The sequence below is a fragment of the Dipodomys merriami genome, unplaced genomic scaffold (genome assembly GCF_024711535.1).
Source record: "Dipodomys merriami isolate MVZ:Mamm:240054 unplaced genomic scaffold, mDipMer1.0.p SCAF_49, whole genome shotgun sequence".
NCBI lineage: Eukaryota > Metazoa > Chordata > Mammalia > Rodentia > Heteromyidae > Dipodomys > Dipodomys merriami.
Genome location: NW_027206057.1, coordinates 6,753,851 through 6,771,865, shown reverse-complemented (window position 1 = coordinate 6,771,865; position 18,015 = coordinate 6,753,851). Strand labels below are relative to the sequence as shown.

General features: G+C 40.7%; 1 protein-coding gene across 4 annotated transcripts in view; it reads left to right on the top strand.

The window, feature by feature from the left end:
• Positions 1-18,015, top strand: part of Ankrd44 (ankyrin repeat domain 44) — a 300,455-nt gene that overhangs the window by 156,736 nt on the left and 125,704 nt on the right. For all 4 annotated transcript variants that reach the window (XM_069995713.1, XM_069995712.1, XM_069995714.1 and 1 more), the window contains exons 4-6: positions 7,540-7,610; positions 15,957-16,157; positions 16,545-16,632. In XM_069995713.1, coding sequence (XP_069851814.1) covers positions 7,540-7,610; positions 15,957-16,157; positions 16,545-16,632 — 360 coding nt within the window. The remainder of the gene's footprint in view (positions 1-7,539; positions 7,611-15,956; positions 16,158-16,544; positions 16,633-18,015) is intronic.

Genomic DNA, 18,015 nt, shown 5'->3' with positions numbered 1-18,015 from the left:
TGTGGAAAAGGGATTGCACTATCATACATGAGCAGAGTGGTATATCTTAGTTTGGTTGTTGTCCAGTCATTAAGGTGAATTTCTCCAGGAAATGTATGTTCCATGCTCTTAAACATTGCATGGAAAGCTAAGGTTAGAATTTTTTTTTTTTGGCATTCCTTGTGCTCTTGAGAATAGGCTTTGTGACACATCTAAAGAGGTTCCAGGACTGAGTTACAAACAAACATCTATTATTTGGTGTTGGTGCAGACTATGGCTAAGAGCCAGTGCACACCTGGCCAGTTGCCTGGACAGCTGAAATTTGACCCACAGAGAATGGTAGGCAGAGTCAATGGAGGTGTAAAATAAAGAATTTTGTAATTAGACACCTTATGGTCTCAACTAACCTTACTGTGATGTAAATATTGTTCAGGCTGAGCATCCCTTATCTGAAAAGGATCTGAAATGCTCCCAAATCCAAAACAGTTTGGGTGCCCACATGATGCTGCATGTAGAAAATTTCACACTTGACCTCATGTGCTGGCTCACAGTCAACATAAAAAGGTGCAATAAAAAATATTGTGTAAATGCCGGGCGCTGGTGGCTCACACCTTAATCCTAGCTACTCAGGAGGCTGAGATCTGAGGATCTCAGTTCAAAGACAGCCCACGCAGGAAAGTCCATGAAACTCTGATCTCCAATAAACCACCAGAAAACTAGAAGTGGCATTGTGGCTCAAGTGGTAGAGTGCTTGCCTTGAGCTGAAGAGCTGAGGGACAGCACCCAGGCCTAGAGTTCAAGCTCCACGACTAACCAAACAAAAAAATTTGTGTAAAATTACCTTCAAGCTAAGTGTGCAATGTATGTATGAAACAAATGAATTTCTTGAGTAGGCTTGATTATATCTACAATATCTTATTAAATGTACCTAGCTATTCAAAATTTCAAAAACAAAAGAAGAAAGAAAGGAAAAATCCAAACTCTGAAATACTTCTGGCTTCAGCATTTTGAATAAGGGATGTTTGACTTGTATTAGAAGAACTCTGAGCAATGCTTGTGTCATAAATATGCATGGTTAAAGTTGTGTCCTAGAGCCAGACTTTGTGTGGTTGTTTCTGTTTCTGAAAGGGAGGGCTGTAACTTTGTATCATGAAGTTGACTTTACTGAGATCTATGATGGCATGAGGAACTTGATTTCACGTCACCTCCACATGAGTGTAGTGTCTACCAGGCTCTTTCTAACTGTGGCTGATTCAGGAAAACCAAGAAAAACTATTACATACATCTTTTAAAAAAACAAACAAACCAATCAGGAAAACAAGGAAGAGCCTTTATGCAAGAGAGAGAGGAAACAGTAGTGCATTACCTGATTCTTAATCTTTGCTTAAAGGGAGATTTATGTACTTTTAAGAAGTGTGGATGGATGTCTCTTCCTGATTGCCCTGTTTCTGTATTTTGCCCATTGTTTACTTTGATGACACCAAATACTATCAATGTATAATATTCATATTAAAATATTAGCATAGATAATTTATGTGGGGTTTAAAAAATTGTGACATTTCCATACCATTTATACAATATATTCAATATACTCTCACTTGCTCTATTATTCTCCCTATCTCTTTTTCCTCTTCCTAAAACAATTTCAACAGGTTTCATTTTTCTGTTTTCATACATTCAAACAACTACTTGGACCATATCCATCCTCATTAATTCCCCTTGTTAGCCCAACCCCCTCTACTAGTATCTCCCATTGCTCCCAACCCCCACCCCAACAGAGCCTGTTTCCCTTCTATGATGCTATTGCATAGATCTTGATCTTGTACACCTGTTTGGTCTTAGAGTTACAGAGCTGTTAATCTCTTAGTATAATTTTGGTTCAACTCACTGTGGAATTTTCTTTTCCTACTTGTCACCTGGCCCCAACAAATAGGGAATGCCTTAGAGCATAGAAGAGTGTTGGGAATGTTCTAGCAATATTATCCAGCTGTGGAACCCAAGGCCAGCTTTTGGAATTCGTATAGCTTTTATTTTCTGTGAAGTTTTTAAAAAATATTTTATAGCCCTAAAGAAATACCATTGCAAGAACATAGTGCTTTCAAATTTGAACACCCTTTAAGGAATCCAACAACACTGTTTTCTGGTTGAATGATAAATGAATTGCTAATGCTTTCCCTGCTGGAAAATAATTTAGCCTTGCCAGAACAAGGCACTGCAGCTGTATTTTCTATTGTGTTACCTCAAAGCGTGGTGAAATTCCTTACTGATGTGTTCTCTTATTAGTCAGATGGAGGGACCACTGAATACCTCTTAGCAGATAAAAGGACACAAGGTCTTAAGGGTAAATTTTAACCTTACAGGTTATCTCTGTGTATCCAAACTCTGACTTGACTTCTCCCCTGATTCTAGCTCTTCTTTGGAAACTGGCTGAGTTAGGGCTGAGACCAATGGGGTCAATGAGAATCTATCAGTAGCTGAGAGTTGAGGCCAGAATTGAGATACTAGAAGCAGAGCCCACAGAAGTTCAGGGATAAGCAAGGTTCATTGAGCCCTGTTTTGAAGAAGAAAAATATTCTCCTGTGGGTGTTTGTGAGGTGCAACCACTGAATAAAAGGAATTATTAGGATTTATGCCAACAAACAAGCATCAGTGTAATTTTTCTTCAAAATAATGCTTTTCACTTAAAATGCCTGTTGCCTGAAGAGCTTGTGGTACAGTCTTCTTTTGATCCCCTTATGCATAACAAGATTCATATTCATTCTTTTATGGATGGCTTTGATATTTTTCAATGTGATGCAAGAGGGGTGATTAAAAAAGGCAAGGATGGTTTGGATCCACCAATGTGGTGCTATTATAAAGTAATATGCATTTCTGGCAGATGTGTGAACTGGCTTTAAGAGCAACTCCAAACTGTTTGGAACAATTGTTATATACGTGATATCATGTACAAGTACATTGTTTGGAAGGAAAGGGTGCTGCTCCAATGACCTTGGAGAAAAATCAATAGTTTGATTGATTTTATTCTATTATAATTGTATTTCACATGATCTGTCTTCCTTTTATTTATTCCAACAATTAAACAGAAAACTTTGGATAAAGCAGCCTTCAGAATTGACTATTTTCTCTGCCCTATAGGGATGTCCTGTCATTCTACCCACTTTGATCACACTACTTTTTAAACATTATTGTTTTTTACACTTCTTTTATTTTCACTGTATTTTTTTCTTTGATGACAAAACTAAGAAACTAGGAATTTTACCTTTGGAGAAGATGCCAGAGTTCCTTTTACTCCTGATCTCTTGGGAATGAAATTAAGATGTAGTAGGGAAAGATGAAAAGAGGACTTACTTAATTTGTCATTAGGGTTTGCACCCGATCACTTTTAGCTGGGCCTTTGTTTCCGAGGAAGCAGGATTAGCCTAGTGATGATTTTCACAAATAAGCTTTAAAATGTTCTTGGGTAAAAAGCATTTTCCTTTAAATCATTAGACGTGCAGTCTGTGTCCTTCTGTGCACAATGGTGCCTGACAGGCAGGTAAATAACATGGAGCTTCTTTTGGAAAAATCAGTTATAAATATTCAATTCAGAGTCCAAGCCAGCTGATGTCTCCCTGTGAGAGATAAATAAGACTTCTCTGAAGTGTTCAGAGGAAGAGGATGGGGAGGGAAGGCAACAGTAGATGCCAGTCATGAAATTGCTCAAATGACTCTGCTTTTGTCGTCATGATTTCTGGGGTAGGGAGAGGAGGCTTTCCTGGCAGCTGCCTATTCATCCTTCTAGAGGAGGAGGGTGGCAGCGTGGAGGGCATAGCTGGGCTTGAAAGGAGCCATTCGCTGGATTTCTAATCACATGTCTTTCAGTTTCTCCAGGGACTTGAGGCTGCACCTGAACAAGGATGCCACTTCACCTCCTAGCATGTTACTCCAAAGGCCCAGCAGGCATGGGCTCCTAGTTCTAGAACTTAAAACATTTTAATATTAAAAGCCACATTTGGATTGACATAAAAGTCAACATTTTCAGACTATATAGATGATGATAGTAATAACACTACAAGTTTGTGAATACAAATTTTAAAATAATAGAAAAATGGGAGACATAGGTGAAGAATATGAAAGAAGTCATTCTCAGAACATGAATTTAAAGCAGACAATAACAAGATATTAGAGGATGCCCAACTTTATTATTATTAGACAGAAAAACACTAAAAGACATCATTTTTTCCCTAATCAGATGTGCAGTAATTATTTTAAAACATCTTCATTAAGGTCTTGTTGATAGACAGTGAATTCCATAGATTATATATATATATATATATATATATATATATAATATAGTTTCATAAGTTTGGACATATATCTATGCATATATATATATATATATACACACACACACACACACACACACACTCATGAAATACTACAATTGAAGTAATAGATATATCTACACTTCCCAGAATTCTTTGGGTACCTGTGTAGGTTTTGTTTGTTTGCTTGTTTCCTAAGTGAGGGAAAACAGCATGAAATCTACCTATTCTTTTAAAAAAAATCTACCTATTCTTTTAATAGATTTTTAAAGTGTATATTACAATATTATCATTCAGATTTGTCATATTTTAAGTGACTGGCAATATCAAGTGTTGATGAATATGTGGGGAAATTAAGCAATTTTGTACATTATGAATATATAAATTGGCACACTTTGGAGAATTGAAAATAATTATTAAAATCAAAGGTATGTATTACCCATGATTTATAATGCCATGTTGTGAACCTTGTTTGGATAAGGGTTTATCAGAAATAATTAAAATGTTCATCAACAGAGGAAATGTCTAAAGATGTGGTGTGTTTGTATTGTAACACAGGTAAGCAATGAAAAGGAATAACACATTCTGCAAGTGCTAAACTGGGTAGAAAGTATACAGTATTGTTAGGTGGAACAAGAAAATTCAGTGTGAGTACAATATAAAGTAATTTGTGTGAAAACATGTACATGGCAATATATAACAAAGTATTATCTAGTTTTTTTTTTCTGGTCCTGGACTTGAACTCAGGGCCTGGGCACTGTCTCTGAGCCTCTTAAAGCTCAGAGTGCTTAAGGCTAGCAATCTACCACTTGAGTTACAGCACCACTTCTATTTTTTTTCTGAGTGGTTTATTGGAGAAGTCTCATGGAACTTTTCTGCCCAGGCTGGCTTCAAACTGTGATCCTCAGATCTCAGCCTGAAGATCCATTGGCACCCAGCTTTATGCAATGTTTTAAATGTATAAAACTAGTAACATACTGGGATCAGTATGGTTTTAATTTGGATTTCTTTTACAGTTAAAGAAGTCAAATTCTTCATATATTGATTGATCATTTGTACTTCTACTTTTGAGAATTATCTAATTTTCTAAACCAGAAAAGCTGGCTTTGTAACAATCAACTGCCCCTTCTATTGGATATGAGTCATAAGAGAAGAAATCTAAAATTAGTTTTAGGAAGTGGGAATTTTGTTTTCTAGAACCTCTGTACTCATGTTCCCTTGATCAGTGGAGCAAGTACCATGCTTTTTGCTCCCTGTAAATTGAGACACAAATAGAAAGGGGCCAGTATGTAAATACATATGTATATACATACGTATGTATATACATATGTATTTATTGTGCCAATACTGGCATTTGAATTCAGGGCCTGGGCTCTGTTCCTTAGCTTGTTTGCTCAAGGCTGGCACTCTACCACTCTAGCCACTACTTCTCTTCTGCATTCTTGGTGGCTCATTGGAGATAGGAATCACACTGCCCAGGCTGGCTTCAAACCACAATCCTGAGATGTCAGCCTCCTAAGTAACTGGGATTATAGTGCTGAGCTACCAGCACCAGGCTTGTTGGAACCCTGTTAAGCAAGCTGGAGTTAGTGGAATTAGCACTCAGATTATTTTAGTCTTGATAAGCTAAGCAACAATTCATTGGTAGCTTTCAAACTGCTGAGCACGTTACAATAATGTTGAGCTCTAAGGAGTATTAAAAAAAAAATATATGCGCCTGGTGCCGTGTCCGGCCAATGAAATCAGACAAAAAAGGGCTGGTTTTTTTTTTTTTTTTTCTGTTTTAGGTATTATCTTCTTGTTTTCTACAATTAATGCTGCTAATAGTATTTGCTCTTCAGTAAAAATAAACAAATTTATGGTTTATTTCATCTTGTTAGTACCTTGAACTAAACTTCTAGGCCACTTTTACCCATGGAAATCTCTTGTTACCTTTTTAAAGCTTTCTATTTTTCCACTGCCAGCCATGGCCTCCTGGAGATCGCTTAGTCAGCCTCTGCCTCCACTTGACTTACTTTCTTAGCTCTTGGCCTCAAGGCACTTCCCCTGTCCTTCCTCTCCCTGGCCCTACTTTCTCATTTCTTTAATCCATGTCTTCACTTTTCATCCTTATAAGCTTCTTGTTTCACTGTCTTAAGTCTAAAATGAATTCATCTTAATGCCTCCACAAAGATATCATTATTCAGTGATTTCCCTCCTCTTCTTATAAAATGTATAAAACATTTCATCTCTGTCCAGTAGACTGAACTTGGAACCACAGAGAGGAAGCTCTTACTGAGGGCTTTCTGTATTCAGATAGACTTGGTAGGCTCATTCTCATGGCTATTTATGAGCATGTCCTATCTGTTTCCCCTGAATCCATTCACAGGCAGCTTCTGTTAAGTGATGTGGTGTGACTTCAGAGAATTGAGCATGAGGCTCATCTCAGTGTGAACTGGTTGTTCACTTCATGAGTAAACTGGCTCTGGTTCACACTTGCGCCTGTCTGCCCACTCCAGAGCAAGAGGACTGCAAGTAAGCCACACAAGCTTCATGTCCAACAGCTTCATAGAAGACAGCTTCCTTCCTTCCCTCATTCCTTCCCTCGTTCCTTCCCTCGTTCCTTCCCTCCTTCCTTCCTTCCTTCCTTCCTTCCTTCCTTCCTTCCTTCCTTCCTTCCTTCCTGGCTTTTCTCCCTGCCTCTCTCCCCCCTCTCTTCCTTTCTTTCTCTTTCTTTTTCCTTTTTCTTCCCTTCCTCCCTTCCTCCTATCCATGTGCTGGTCCTGAGGCTTGAACTCAGGGCTTGGGCACTGTCCCTGAGCTTCTTTTGCCCAAGACCAGTGCTCTAACACTTTGGGTCATAGCTCTGTTTCCGTTTTTGTTTTTTTTTCTGTGATTAATTGGAGATAAGAGTCTCATAGACTTTCCTTCCTGGGGCTGGATTTGAACTTCCATCCTTAGATCTCAGCCTTTTGAGTAACTAGGATTATAGGTGTGAGCCATCAATGCCTGGTTAAAATGATTTATTTCTATCAAAACATTGGATTAGCTCTAGGGAAATAATTGGGACTTTAAAATAAAACGGACTTATTCTGGTCTCCTTAGCCCAGATAAAATCTTGTTAGGACATGACTGATAAGAAAAGAAAAGAAACTGAAATGAAAACAAAACTACTGGTTATATCTGGCAAATGGGAACAAGATACAGCCTTTGCCCAAACAGTAGCAGAAAGTCTCTTGACTGCTTTGCACCTCTAACTTGTGTGATTTGGTTCCAGGAGCTCGTGTTAATGCCAAGGACAACATGTGGCTGACACCACTCCACCGGGCTGTTGCTTCCAGAAGCGAGGTGAGCGGCTTCTTTCTTTAGTGTCTACTATCCCTAGAAAAAAGGAATTCTTTCCATTGCATTTGGGATCCTCACTGGTGAACAAAAGGCTTTGAATGCAGGAGGGTGAGGACAAATGGACAGCTGTGTATTTGCTCATCTTCTGCATGTCAGATGTGTCAGGGACAAGGGTCTGAGGCAGCGGGGAGGGGTCTGAGATGTCTGAGGGAGTTGGAGCTGGACAGCTGGCAGCTTGAGCTTCAGTGAGTTCTTGTTCCGGGGCAGGAGGCAGAAGAGGAAGCAGATCAGTATAATGTCAGAGTTGAATAAATTGGAGGAGGAAACAGGTTCCTGCTTGCTAGAGGGATTCTTGCAGGGGACTTCTCCCCAGAAGAGGTGTCAGTGGAGCTGGTCCTTAAAGGATGCACCGGGATTCAGCAGGCCAGGGGAAGGAAGGGAGATAACCTAACTGAGGACAAGAGGTGTGGAAGTGAATGAATGATGACTCAGGTAGATTGAGTGGACTAGTGAAGAGTAGCAGAAGGCAAGTCAGAGACTATGGCATGGACAGGTGGCAGAGGGCCTTGTATTCTGTAAGCAGTGTGCAGAGGGCAAAGATCATGACATGGAGTGATAGCCTCAGATCCTTATTTCTAAAAGACTCATGTGGTGACTGGAGAAAGTGGGTTGTATGGGTGTCCATTAGAGATCAGAAGAGATGGGGAAGGCTGGAACGAAGCACAGAGAGGAGCCAGTGATTTGAAAGCTAGAGATATATCTGACACATTCGGCATCTTGGAGGTTGAGTTAGCAAAGCTAGTGGGTGAAGGGTGATATTGTTGACTGAGAAGGTGCAGAGCAGGAGGCCTGGGAGCTAGTTGGCTCTTAGCACACCAAGTCTGGCAAACATGTCACTGAAATGTAAATTCCACGAGGGCAGGGATCTGTGTTTCTTGATTTATCTCAAGCCTAGTATGTTCTAGAACTAAAGTGAATCTGATCTTCAAGAAATTGCTTTTTATTGAATGCTGGAAACGAGTGAAGATGACAAATATATGATCACAACCTGTTTATGTCTAGAGCTTGGGGACAGGGAAGAGAATCATGGGAATTATAGGAAATGGATCAACTGGTTCAGCTGGAGAATAAGAGATGGGAAGAGAAGAGCACTGTGGGGATAGGAGCAGGGATGTGAGGAAACTCTGGTGAACATCAGCCTGGTAGCCTGGTCAGAGGAGATACCCACCACCTACCAGGCATAGACGGTTCTCATTTTGTAGCTACTGGGCATTGGATGAGGACCCTTCATGGGAGGTTTGCCAATTCAAGTTGTCTCTGTGCTTCTGGAGAAGGTGGTACTCTCCAGCTACACCTGGGGGCAGAGGGATGAATGCACCGGTGTTGCAAGTGCCCATGGTTGGCATCAGTGCCAGCTTTTCCTCTTTGGTAACTAGCTATCTGGAAATTAAAAAATATGTATATCCTTAGTAGGTCACAGTATAGTGCTCATTGTCTTCCTTGCTGTCTATGTGATAATGGTTTTTTTTTAAGTGGTTGATTGTATTCCTTTCCAAATAGCCACATTTAATAAAGGACGTAAACAATCTCAAACTGCCTTGCTCAGATACTGAGGAACACAGGTGTTTTCTCAGTTAAAAACATCTTCTATATACCAGACACCATGCTTTCTGATAAAACTAGAAAGAAAGTAAAATTTGTGATCTCAGGGGCTGGGAAGGTGGCTCAGTGGTAGAGTGCTTGCCTTGCATGCATGAGGCCCTGGTTTCAATTCTTCAGCACCACATAAGCAGAAAAAGCTGGAAATGGCGCTATGGCTCAAGTGGTAGAGTGCTAGCCTTGAGCTGAAGGGCTGAGGGACAGTGTCCAGGCCCAGAGTTCAGGCCCCTCAACCTAAATCAATCAATCAATCAATCAATCAATCAATCAATCAATAAAATTGTGATCTCTGTCCCAAGGGGAAAGACAGTAGCAGCAGATCACTTCAGTACTAGGTGATTTTGCCAAGCAGTTTCCATCGCTGCTGATCAGCTAGCTCCAAAAGCTTCACTCCTCAAAACATCCATGTTTCTGTTCACCCTTTTTAACATAACATTAGTGTATTTGTACCCAGTCAGCCCAAGGATGAGTTGATGTTCATGTCTGAGAAAGATATCTCTTGTTTCTCCAAATAACCAGCTCTCTTTGCAGGTTTTCTGGGAGAAGAAAAAAATCTCAGATTCCTTTTGCCAGGAAGCCATTAAATGCAAACAAACCCTGAGTTGCAAATACTTATGAGCAGATATGAAACCATGAGGGGGAATGATTTCATATGAATAGCTAGCACAGCAAGTTGGACAGTTTCTTATGGAAAACATAGTCTGTGTTTGTTGTTAAGAGTTGACCATGAAGGAGACGTCTGGACTCAGACTCATCCACCGGCCTTCAGAAGCCCTGTATTCATGTTCCTGCTTCATTTGAATTTGGTCCTGTTGCCTGGTCTTATGATTCCCTGACTGATGGAAGAGAGGGAAGTCAGCTTGAGGGAGAAGGACAGAGAAGGTTTGGATTGGTATTTGGCTATTAGCATTTGCTAAAGGGGTCATCTGGTTTCAGCAGGGAGCTGCCACGTCTGTCTGCTCAGACTGACAGACATGTCTTCCCACCAAAGCCTCCTTACCTCCCAAGCCTGGCTGTATGTGGAGTTTTTGGGTTTTGTTTTTTCTTTTTAGATTGCAAATAATTTCGGACCAAACAGCATTGTCTCCTTATCTTCTTTTAAAGACTCCACTGGCCTCATCCTCTTTGTCTCTGGCCTGTTCACAAGGCTGTGAAGAAATGAAACTTTTACTGAACTACTAGGGAAATGCATTTTGCAATGCTAGTTGACATAGGCAAATGAGATTGGGGCTGCCAGGGAGAATTCTCTACAGTGTTGTGGTGAACTGCTTCATACTGCTTCCCTGTTCAATTTACTCTTCTTCCTTTTTTTGCTTCTTATTCTTGGAAAAAAGGCAACTGTGGGGTAAGGGTAAACTGAGAAAAACTGAACACATTCTTCCTGGAGCTTAACACATATGGGTTGAAGCTTACTAGGCAAAAGTCTTTGTTAGCTGTGCTATGGAACCCTCAGCGTTCCAAAGGATGGCCTCTGAGGACATGGAGTTAGGGGCAGACATCCAGGCCCATTGTGGTGCATGGGCAAAAGCTGCTAGCAGTTGGGCACCAGTAGCTTATGCCTGTGATCTTAGTAACTCAGGGTGCTGAGGTCTGATCATTGAGGTTCAAAGCCAGCTTAGGCAGATAAATCAGAGAGACTCCAAATAACCAGCAAAAAGCCCAGAAGTGGAATGGTGGCTCAATGGTAGAACATGAGACTTGGGCATTAGAGCTAAGAAGAGTGGGACACTCAGTACTGTCACACAGATAGAAAAAGAAACATGGCTGGCCTTTCGCACATACTCTGCCATGACAGATTGAAAGTAGCTCCAAAGTCTAAATTGCTAAACATTTCATTTCCTCAACCTAGAGGCCATCTTGATTATACAAGTTAAAAATGAGCTGGGTATTGGGGGATCTACTGTAATCCTAGCTACTTTGGAGGCTAGGAACAATAGGATTGTGGTTTAAGACCGATTCACAACCAATAGCTGGATGCAATGTGGCACGCTTGTCATTCCAAGGTATATGGCAGGCTGAAATTAGGAGGATTTTGGTGTCAGGCTGGCCTATGTAGAAAAGCCTGTGAGCTCCTATCTCCACAAAAGGAAGCTGGACATGGTAACATGGACCTGCGATTCCAACAATGATTAGGAAGTCTACAGTAGGAAGATTGTGGCTCAGCCACGTGCCTAAGTGGGAAGGACAACTTTATTCTAAAAATAACCCGTGGAAAACAGGCTTGAGTTCAGACACACTCCCTTCCCCCATCAATAGTTAAAACGATATCCCATCTTTGGGGAGTAGGACTGTGGTATTGTCTTCATGAAAGTGCTGTTATTCTAAGAATTTATGAAGCATTTACTGTGTACTAGATAGAGAGTTAAGGAGCATTTCCATTTTGCCCTCCATGCCACCATTTGGGACTAGTATTACTGATGGTGGGGAACATGATCTCACAGATGTTAAGGATGGAACTAAAGGTGTCACAGCCAGTAAGGGGCAAAAGGGGGACCAGGGCCCATTTGCTGCACCACCAGGCTGCCTGGTTACCTTGGATCTTGTAAGTGCTTTCTGGATGCTGGTAAAATCAATAAAATGTATCTCATTTTACCTTCTGCAGAGGAGAGTCCCAGGCAAAGAGGATAAGTATTTTATGTCTTAAATTTTCTTCTGTCCTCTAAAAAATGTTGCCGTTACTGTGGGCTAAATGCAACTAGGCAGGAGGATTAGAAAAATGATTTAGAAGACAAGAAAGATACTGCTTTCTTGACATCTTCATAATTATTGAATGATATTTACATTGAGTATGGGGGTCTATTAGTTCTTACACAGATGGGTAATACTCAGACTTAGTGTACATTTAAGTCATCTGGAATGCTTGTTAAGGGACCTTGTTCCAAGCCAGGATAAGTGGCTTATACCTAATAATCCTAGCTACTCAGCAGGCTGAAATCTGAGGATCATGGCCAGACTATGCAGGAAAGTTCATGAGACTCTTGTCTCCAATTAACCACCAAAAAGCTGAAGTGGAACTGTAGCTCAAGTGGTAGAACACTAACCTTGAGCAAAAAGCTTAAGAACAGCATCCAGGTTCCAAGTTTAAGTCCCAGGACCAGCACAACCACCGCACCCACCCTCTACCAACCAACCAACCAAAGAAACCTGTTCTAGAACTCTTCCTAATGATTCTGATGGAGCATGTGTTTGGGCCCAGAAATCTGTATCTTAAAGAGATTTTATCAGGAACTAGTGGCTCACATCTGTAATCCTAGCTACTTAGGAGCCTGAGAGTAAGAAGATTGAAGTTGAAGGCCAGTTTGTGTACACTCATAAAAGCTCTTCTCAACCAGTAGCTGGGTACAGTAGCACACACCTATCATCCTAGCTGGTGTGTGTGTGTGTGTGTGTGTGTGTGTGTGTGTGTGTGTGTGTGTGTGTGTGTGTGTGTGTGTGTGTGTGTGTGTGCAGGAATTGGGAGGATCAGAGTCCTACATGGGCAAAAAGCATGGGCAAAAACTTTCATTAGACTCCATCTCAGCAGAAGCAGCTTGGTGTGTTAGTGCATGCCTATTATCCAAGCTATCATATGAAGTGAAACACAGGTGATCTCAGTCCAGGCATGTGCCTAGGCAGGAAGTGAGGCCCGATCTCAAAAAAACAAACAAACAAAAAAACAGTACAAAAAAGGGTTGAGGTATGGCTCAGTGGTAGAGTCTCTGCCTAATAAGATTGAGACCCTGAGTTCAAACCCAAGTACTGCCCTCCTGTGAAAGAAAGAAGAAAAAAGAGAAGGAAGGGAGGAAGGAAGAATGGAAGGGAGGAAGAAAAGAAGGAGTGATTTTGATTCAAATGGTTTATAAACTATATTATGAGACCTGAGACTGAAAATTGGAAATACCTTCTTGTGTCTGCCTTTCCTGATATTTAAAGTCAGCACTTCTTTTTTTTTTTTTTTTAACAGTTAATGATGAATTTATTGGCATACCCTCTCCTGATTAAAGTCAGCACTTCTTGTACAATTCCTGTAGAATTTTTTTTTTTTTTTTTTTTTGGGTCCGGTTGTGGGGCCTGAACTCTGGGCCTGGGCGCTGTCCCTCAGCTCTTCAGCTCAAAGCTAGCGCTCTACCACTATGAGCCACAGCGCCACTTCCGGCTTTTTTCTTTTTGCTTATGTGGTGCTGAGGAATCGAACCCAGGGCCTCGAGCATGCAAGGCAAGCACTCTACCACTGAGCCACCTTCCCAGCCCCTGTAGAATTTTTTTTATATCCTCAAGTTTCTAGTGAGCTACCTTTCTACCACTAGTTGTTAGAGTAATTGTACTTTAATAATAGTTTCACATAATATATATTATATTAATATTATATTTAACATACGTAATGATGCTACAGGGTGAGTTTAGTTTGATCTTGGGAACAATCCCTTTAACTGAACAAATTGAGCACCAATTTATATATAATTCTTATAGAACAAATGATGACTGAGTATAGCTTCGGGAATCAGCGCATGCCCCAGTAATCTGTTCATACTTGTGGATTGTTACAGACTTTGCTGACCATAACAGCAACCTATTTATGTCACCATATTTATTGAATACTTACTGTGTGTCATTACTTTTACTTTGTTACATCAGTAATAGAAAGCACACAGTAGGATTCGTAAGAAGCCCCACCTCTGTGATTTTTCCATTGTGATGCTTACATTCTATTAGTGTTATTGCTAATCTTTGGGCAAATTCTTGCATGGCTTTTGTCTATTCTAGCATTCTTTTCACCTAAAGGTACACTTTTTTTTTTTCCTTTTTGTGCTAACTTGGGGCTTGAACTCAGAGTCTGGGCACTGTCCCTGATCTTTGCTCCAGGCTACTGCTCTACCACTTGAGTCACAGTTCCACTTGTGGCATTTTGGCAATAAGAGTCTCATAGACTTTCCTGCCCAGGCTGGCTTTGAATTGTGATCTTCAAATCTCAGCCTTCTGAATGGCTAGGATTACAGGCATGAGACACTGGTACCTGAGTATAAAAGGTACACATTAGAACCTGTAAGTAGATTTTTGGTACCCTCAAAGTTAATGAATGGAGAGGTCAAGTCTGACTCTCTCAGTATCCTGGAAATTTTGCTCTTAACTGAAGGCATCTTTGTCAGACTGTAGGCAAGGGAGAATGCTCTGTGTAAATGCAGGTACAGTGTTGACCTGGAAGGGAAATGCTAGCTGAAATGCTTTCCTTTTTAAAGAAAAGAAATACACATTGAGGTGCCAGTATTCTTTTCCTACATTACAATTGTCTAAACAAACTTCATAATGCATATTCATAATGCATAACATCAGAGTTGATATTTTTTTCTTTTTGTACCCATGACTTTTTCCTATGATGACTTATAGCTCATATTATGACTCAGCTCTTCTTTTGCTTGTTTTTGTTCAATCCAATAGTTTTTAGGCTAGGAGCTCAGCTAGTGTTTCAATTTTCCATAGTTTTAGCAGTGTGTTTTACACACAGGTGAGCATTAGTAGTGCCTGGACACATTTCTGTCTAAAATGGGCTCAAGGAAGATATCTTTATTTTTCTGCTGGTGACTTGAGTATTTCCTTGGTTTCTACCAGTTTAATAATCTTTTATGTACCTCATATAAATGTAGTAACCTTCAATTATCACACTGTTCATTTAAACTGTATGATTTCCTTGTGCTGAAAGTAATTATTCTATGATTCTGATTCATGAGATATTCCTTTTATTTCATCATTTGTGTCTCTGATAGAAATAATAATTTTTCTGGGTTCTAATCGTCTACTATCTAGGACATATTTATATGATAAAGGCGATTGGACAGTCAGTGCTGTTACGTGGCCAGGTCAACTCCTTAGTCCATGAAGTACTGATTTATTGATCCCACATTGGAAAGATGCTTCTAAAGGACCCCACTAATTAGTCCCATGAACTCTCTAGAAGTAGAGACAGGCAACCCATAGCTGTTCTCTTCTTGAAAGGAGCCATATATCCACTTGGCTGTATGAAAAGGAGGTTTACAGAAATGCCCAAATCCAAAAATCTCTCAGAGGGTCCAGGCCTTTGGATTGTGAAGAGGACTCCAGGTGATTCCTTAAACAGCTAGGGTTAACAGCTATAAATAATGAGGCTGGTGAGCAGGGTCAGTACAGAGAAAATAAAAAAACAAGAGGCTCAATACAGGGAAAGGAACTCAACGGTGGTCGGTTACTCATTCTAATGGAAAATGTTGGACAAAGATGGGCCCATTTCATAGTTTCAGTGTGAGACAGACACATGATATCCCTTGACTGCTTACTGATCACAGAAGACTGTTGCATGCTGTCAGAGAGAATCAAAGATCAGCACATTGATCCAAGAATGTCTGGCAGGCATGTTTATAAATTTAAATGATCTATGGTGGGCTTTTTTATTTCCCAGAGATATTTTACCTGGATATGTGTGCATGAGTGCTCTCATTTGGCCGAAGAATCTGTTATTCTTAGAAGGTTTATTTGATTTTAGAGAGGTGCCAGGGTTCTCGGCTTGACAAAGCAAGGTGAAATAAGTATGACTTACTCTGAGCCATTCTTTTGAGGTCTGTCATGTCTTAACTTGCTTGTCTCCATCAAGTCTGGGAGAACAGGACTTGTTCTAGGGAAGCATCAGTATTTTCTGATCATGTGTCTGTGACGCCCCTGCAAACTCTGCTTTTGTTGTAGGAGGCAGTACAAGTATTGATTAAGCACTCAGCCGATGTCAACGCGAGAGACAAGAACTGGCAGACGCCGCTCCACGTGGCAGCTGCCAATAAGGCTGTCAAATGTGCAGAAGTGATCATCCCACTGCTCAGCAGCGTCAATGTCTCCGACCGAGGGGGGCGCACCGCTTTGCACCACGCCGCTCTCAATGGCCATATCGAGGTGAGTGTTCCCATTAGTGGGAACTGGGGTGCTCCAGGCAGACCCTCACAGCCACAAGCAGGCTCTGATCTTATTGCCGAGACTTTTAGAAAATGTACAGATAATATTTATACACAAATAGTCACATATGATATAATGTGGGCATAATCCTAATTGTCACTTGGATGATTATGTGCATTGAAGGAATGGATAAATGAGTTGAAAATGTAGGTTGCCATTTCAATGTTTTTGTGTGACAGATGCCACGGGATCTGTGGTGACAGCACCTTCTTACTGTTGTTTAAAACTCCAGACCTGGGATCCACTTTTAAGCTTGACGTGAATTTGGCTCAGATCACTTGGAGGCACAGAGTCGAATGCTTGATTTCATTGTTGATTATCTTTCAGATGGTTAATTTACTCTTGGCCAAAGGAGCAAACATCAATGCATTCGACAAGAAGGACCGCCGCGCCCTCCATTGGGCAGCATATATGGGTAAGGATTCCATGTAGATCACTCTCCCTCACACAAGAGATAATTAAATAAAAAAGACTGAAATTCTCGTAAGTTTTCTTTCAGGCCAAGTCTGACTTCAGGCTTGGGTTCCAGTTGAGTGAAGATTTAGCCTATTTTACTGGCACACATAGGAGGCTGTAGTTGGATAGAGATTTGTCAGAGACTTATTTATCCCATAAAGAGGAGGAGGACGAGAAGGATGAGTCACAGCCGGGATCTCTCTGAGTGTGCTTCAGTCTAGATTGGAAAGTTGCATGCACTGTGCTTATTTTAACTTGTTATGGCAGCAAAATAAGGTGCTTAGAAAAGCAAGAAGACAGGCTAGGAAAGCCAGGACACCAGGGCCATTTGTCTTCTTATGTATAAGTGTTTTTGAAAGAAACAAAAAGGAAGGAAAAGAGGAGCCTCTCCCTCCCCCTGGCTGTTTCCTAGGTGGCTGTGATTGGAGTCAGTAGAGATCTTCAGCGCGGGGCCAGGCAGTGTCACTTCTGAGGGCTCCACTCCATTCTGCGCTGCTCTGTGCTACTCCGCCAGGGGAGGAGAAGGAAGACATTACACATATCTGTTTTTTCCTTTTCACGTTTGTTGGTAAAAGACCTCTGACAAATGGTAGACCTCACAAAGTTTATTCTCAGTGTAGACTTATGGGAAATGAGGACTAAGATCCTTCCATTGTGTTCCTAACTGAGGGACATCCTGCAAGTAGAAAGGAAGATAAATGCTAAAGTACCAAATTGTAAACAACGTGAATGCCCATCCATGGGACAATATTTTGGTGGATTCTAGGGGCGCTACACAATGATGTCCATGGGTGTTTATTAGCATAGAAAACCTCTAGGATATGCCAAAGAAAAATGGACTATAGAACTGTATAAATAATATGATATTAATTTTTATTAAAAATTTGTGCAATAGAAACGTATGAAAAAATATTGTATACTTCAACATTAATTGCTTATCTGTAGGGATGGTGATTATGGGTGATTTTTGGTGTCCATTTAACAAATTTTTGCCTTCATGACTTCAATGAGCCTGCATGCCTTTTACCATCATTTTGTACATTATCATTACATGTACCAGTGGGAGGGTTGAAAGCGTGTGTATGTGGGGGGCAAAGTTGAAGTAAATTATGTGATCATGGATAGGATTGAATGAGTCAGTGGACTTAAAAAAGCTTGAGAATCTTGCTGCATGCTGGTGGTTTGTGCCTGTAATCCTGCTACTTAGGAGGCTGCAATCTGAGGATCATGGTTCAAGGCCAACTCAGGCAGAAAAGTCTGTAAGACTCTTATCTCCAGTTAACCGCCCCCCTCCCCCCAAAAAAAGTTAGGAGTGGAGTTGTGGCTCAAGTGGTAGAGTGCT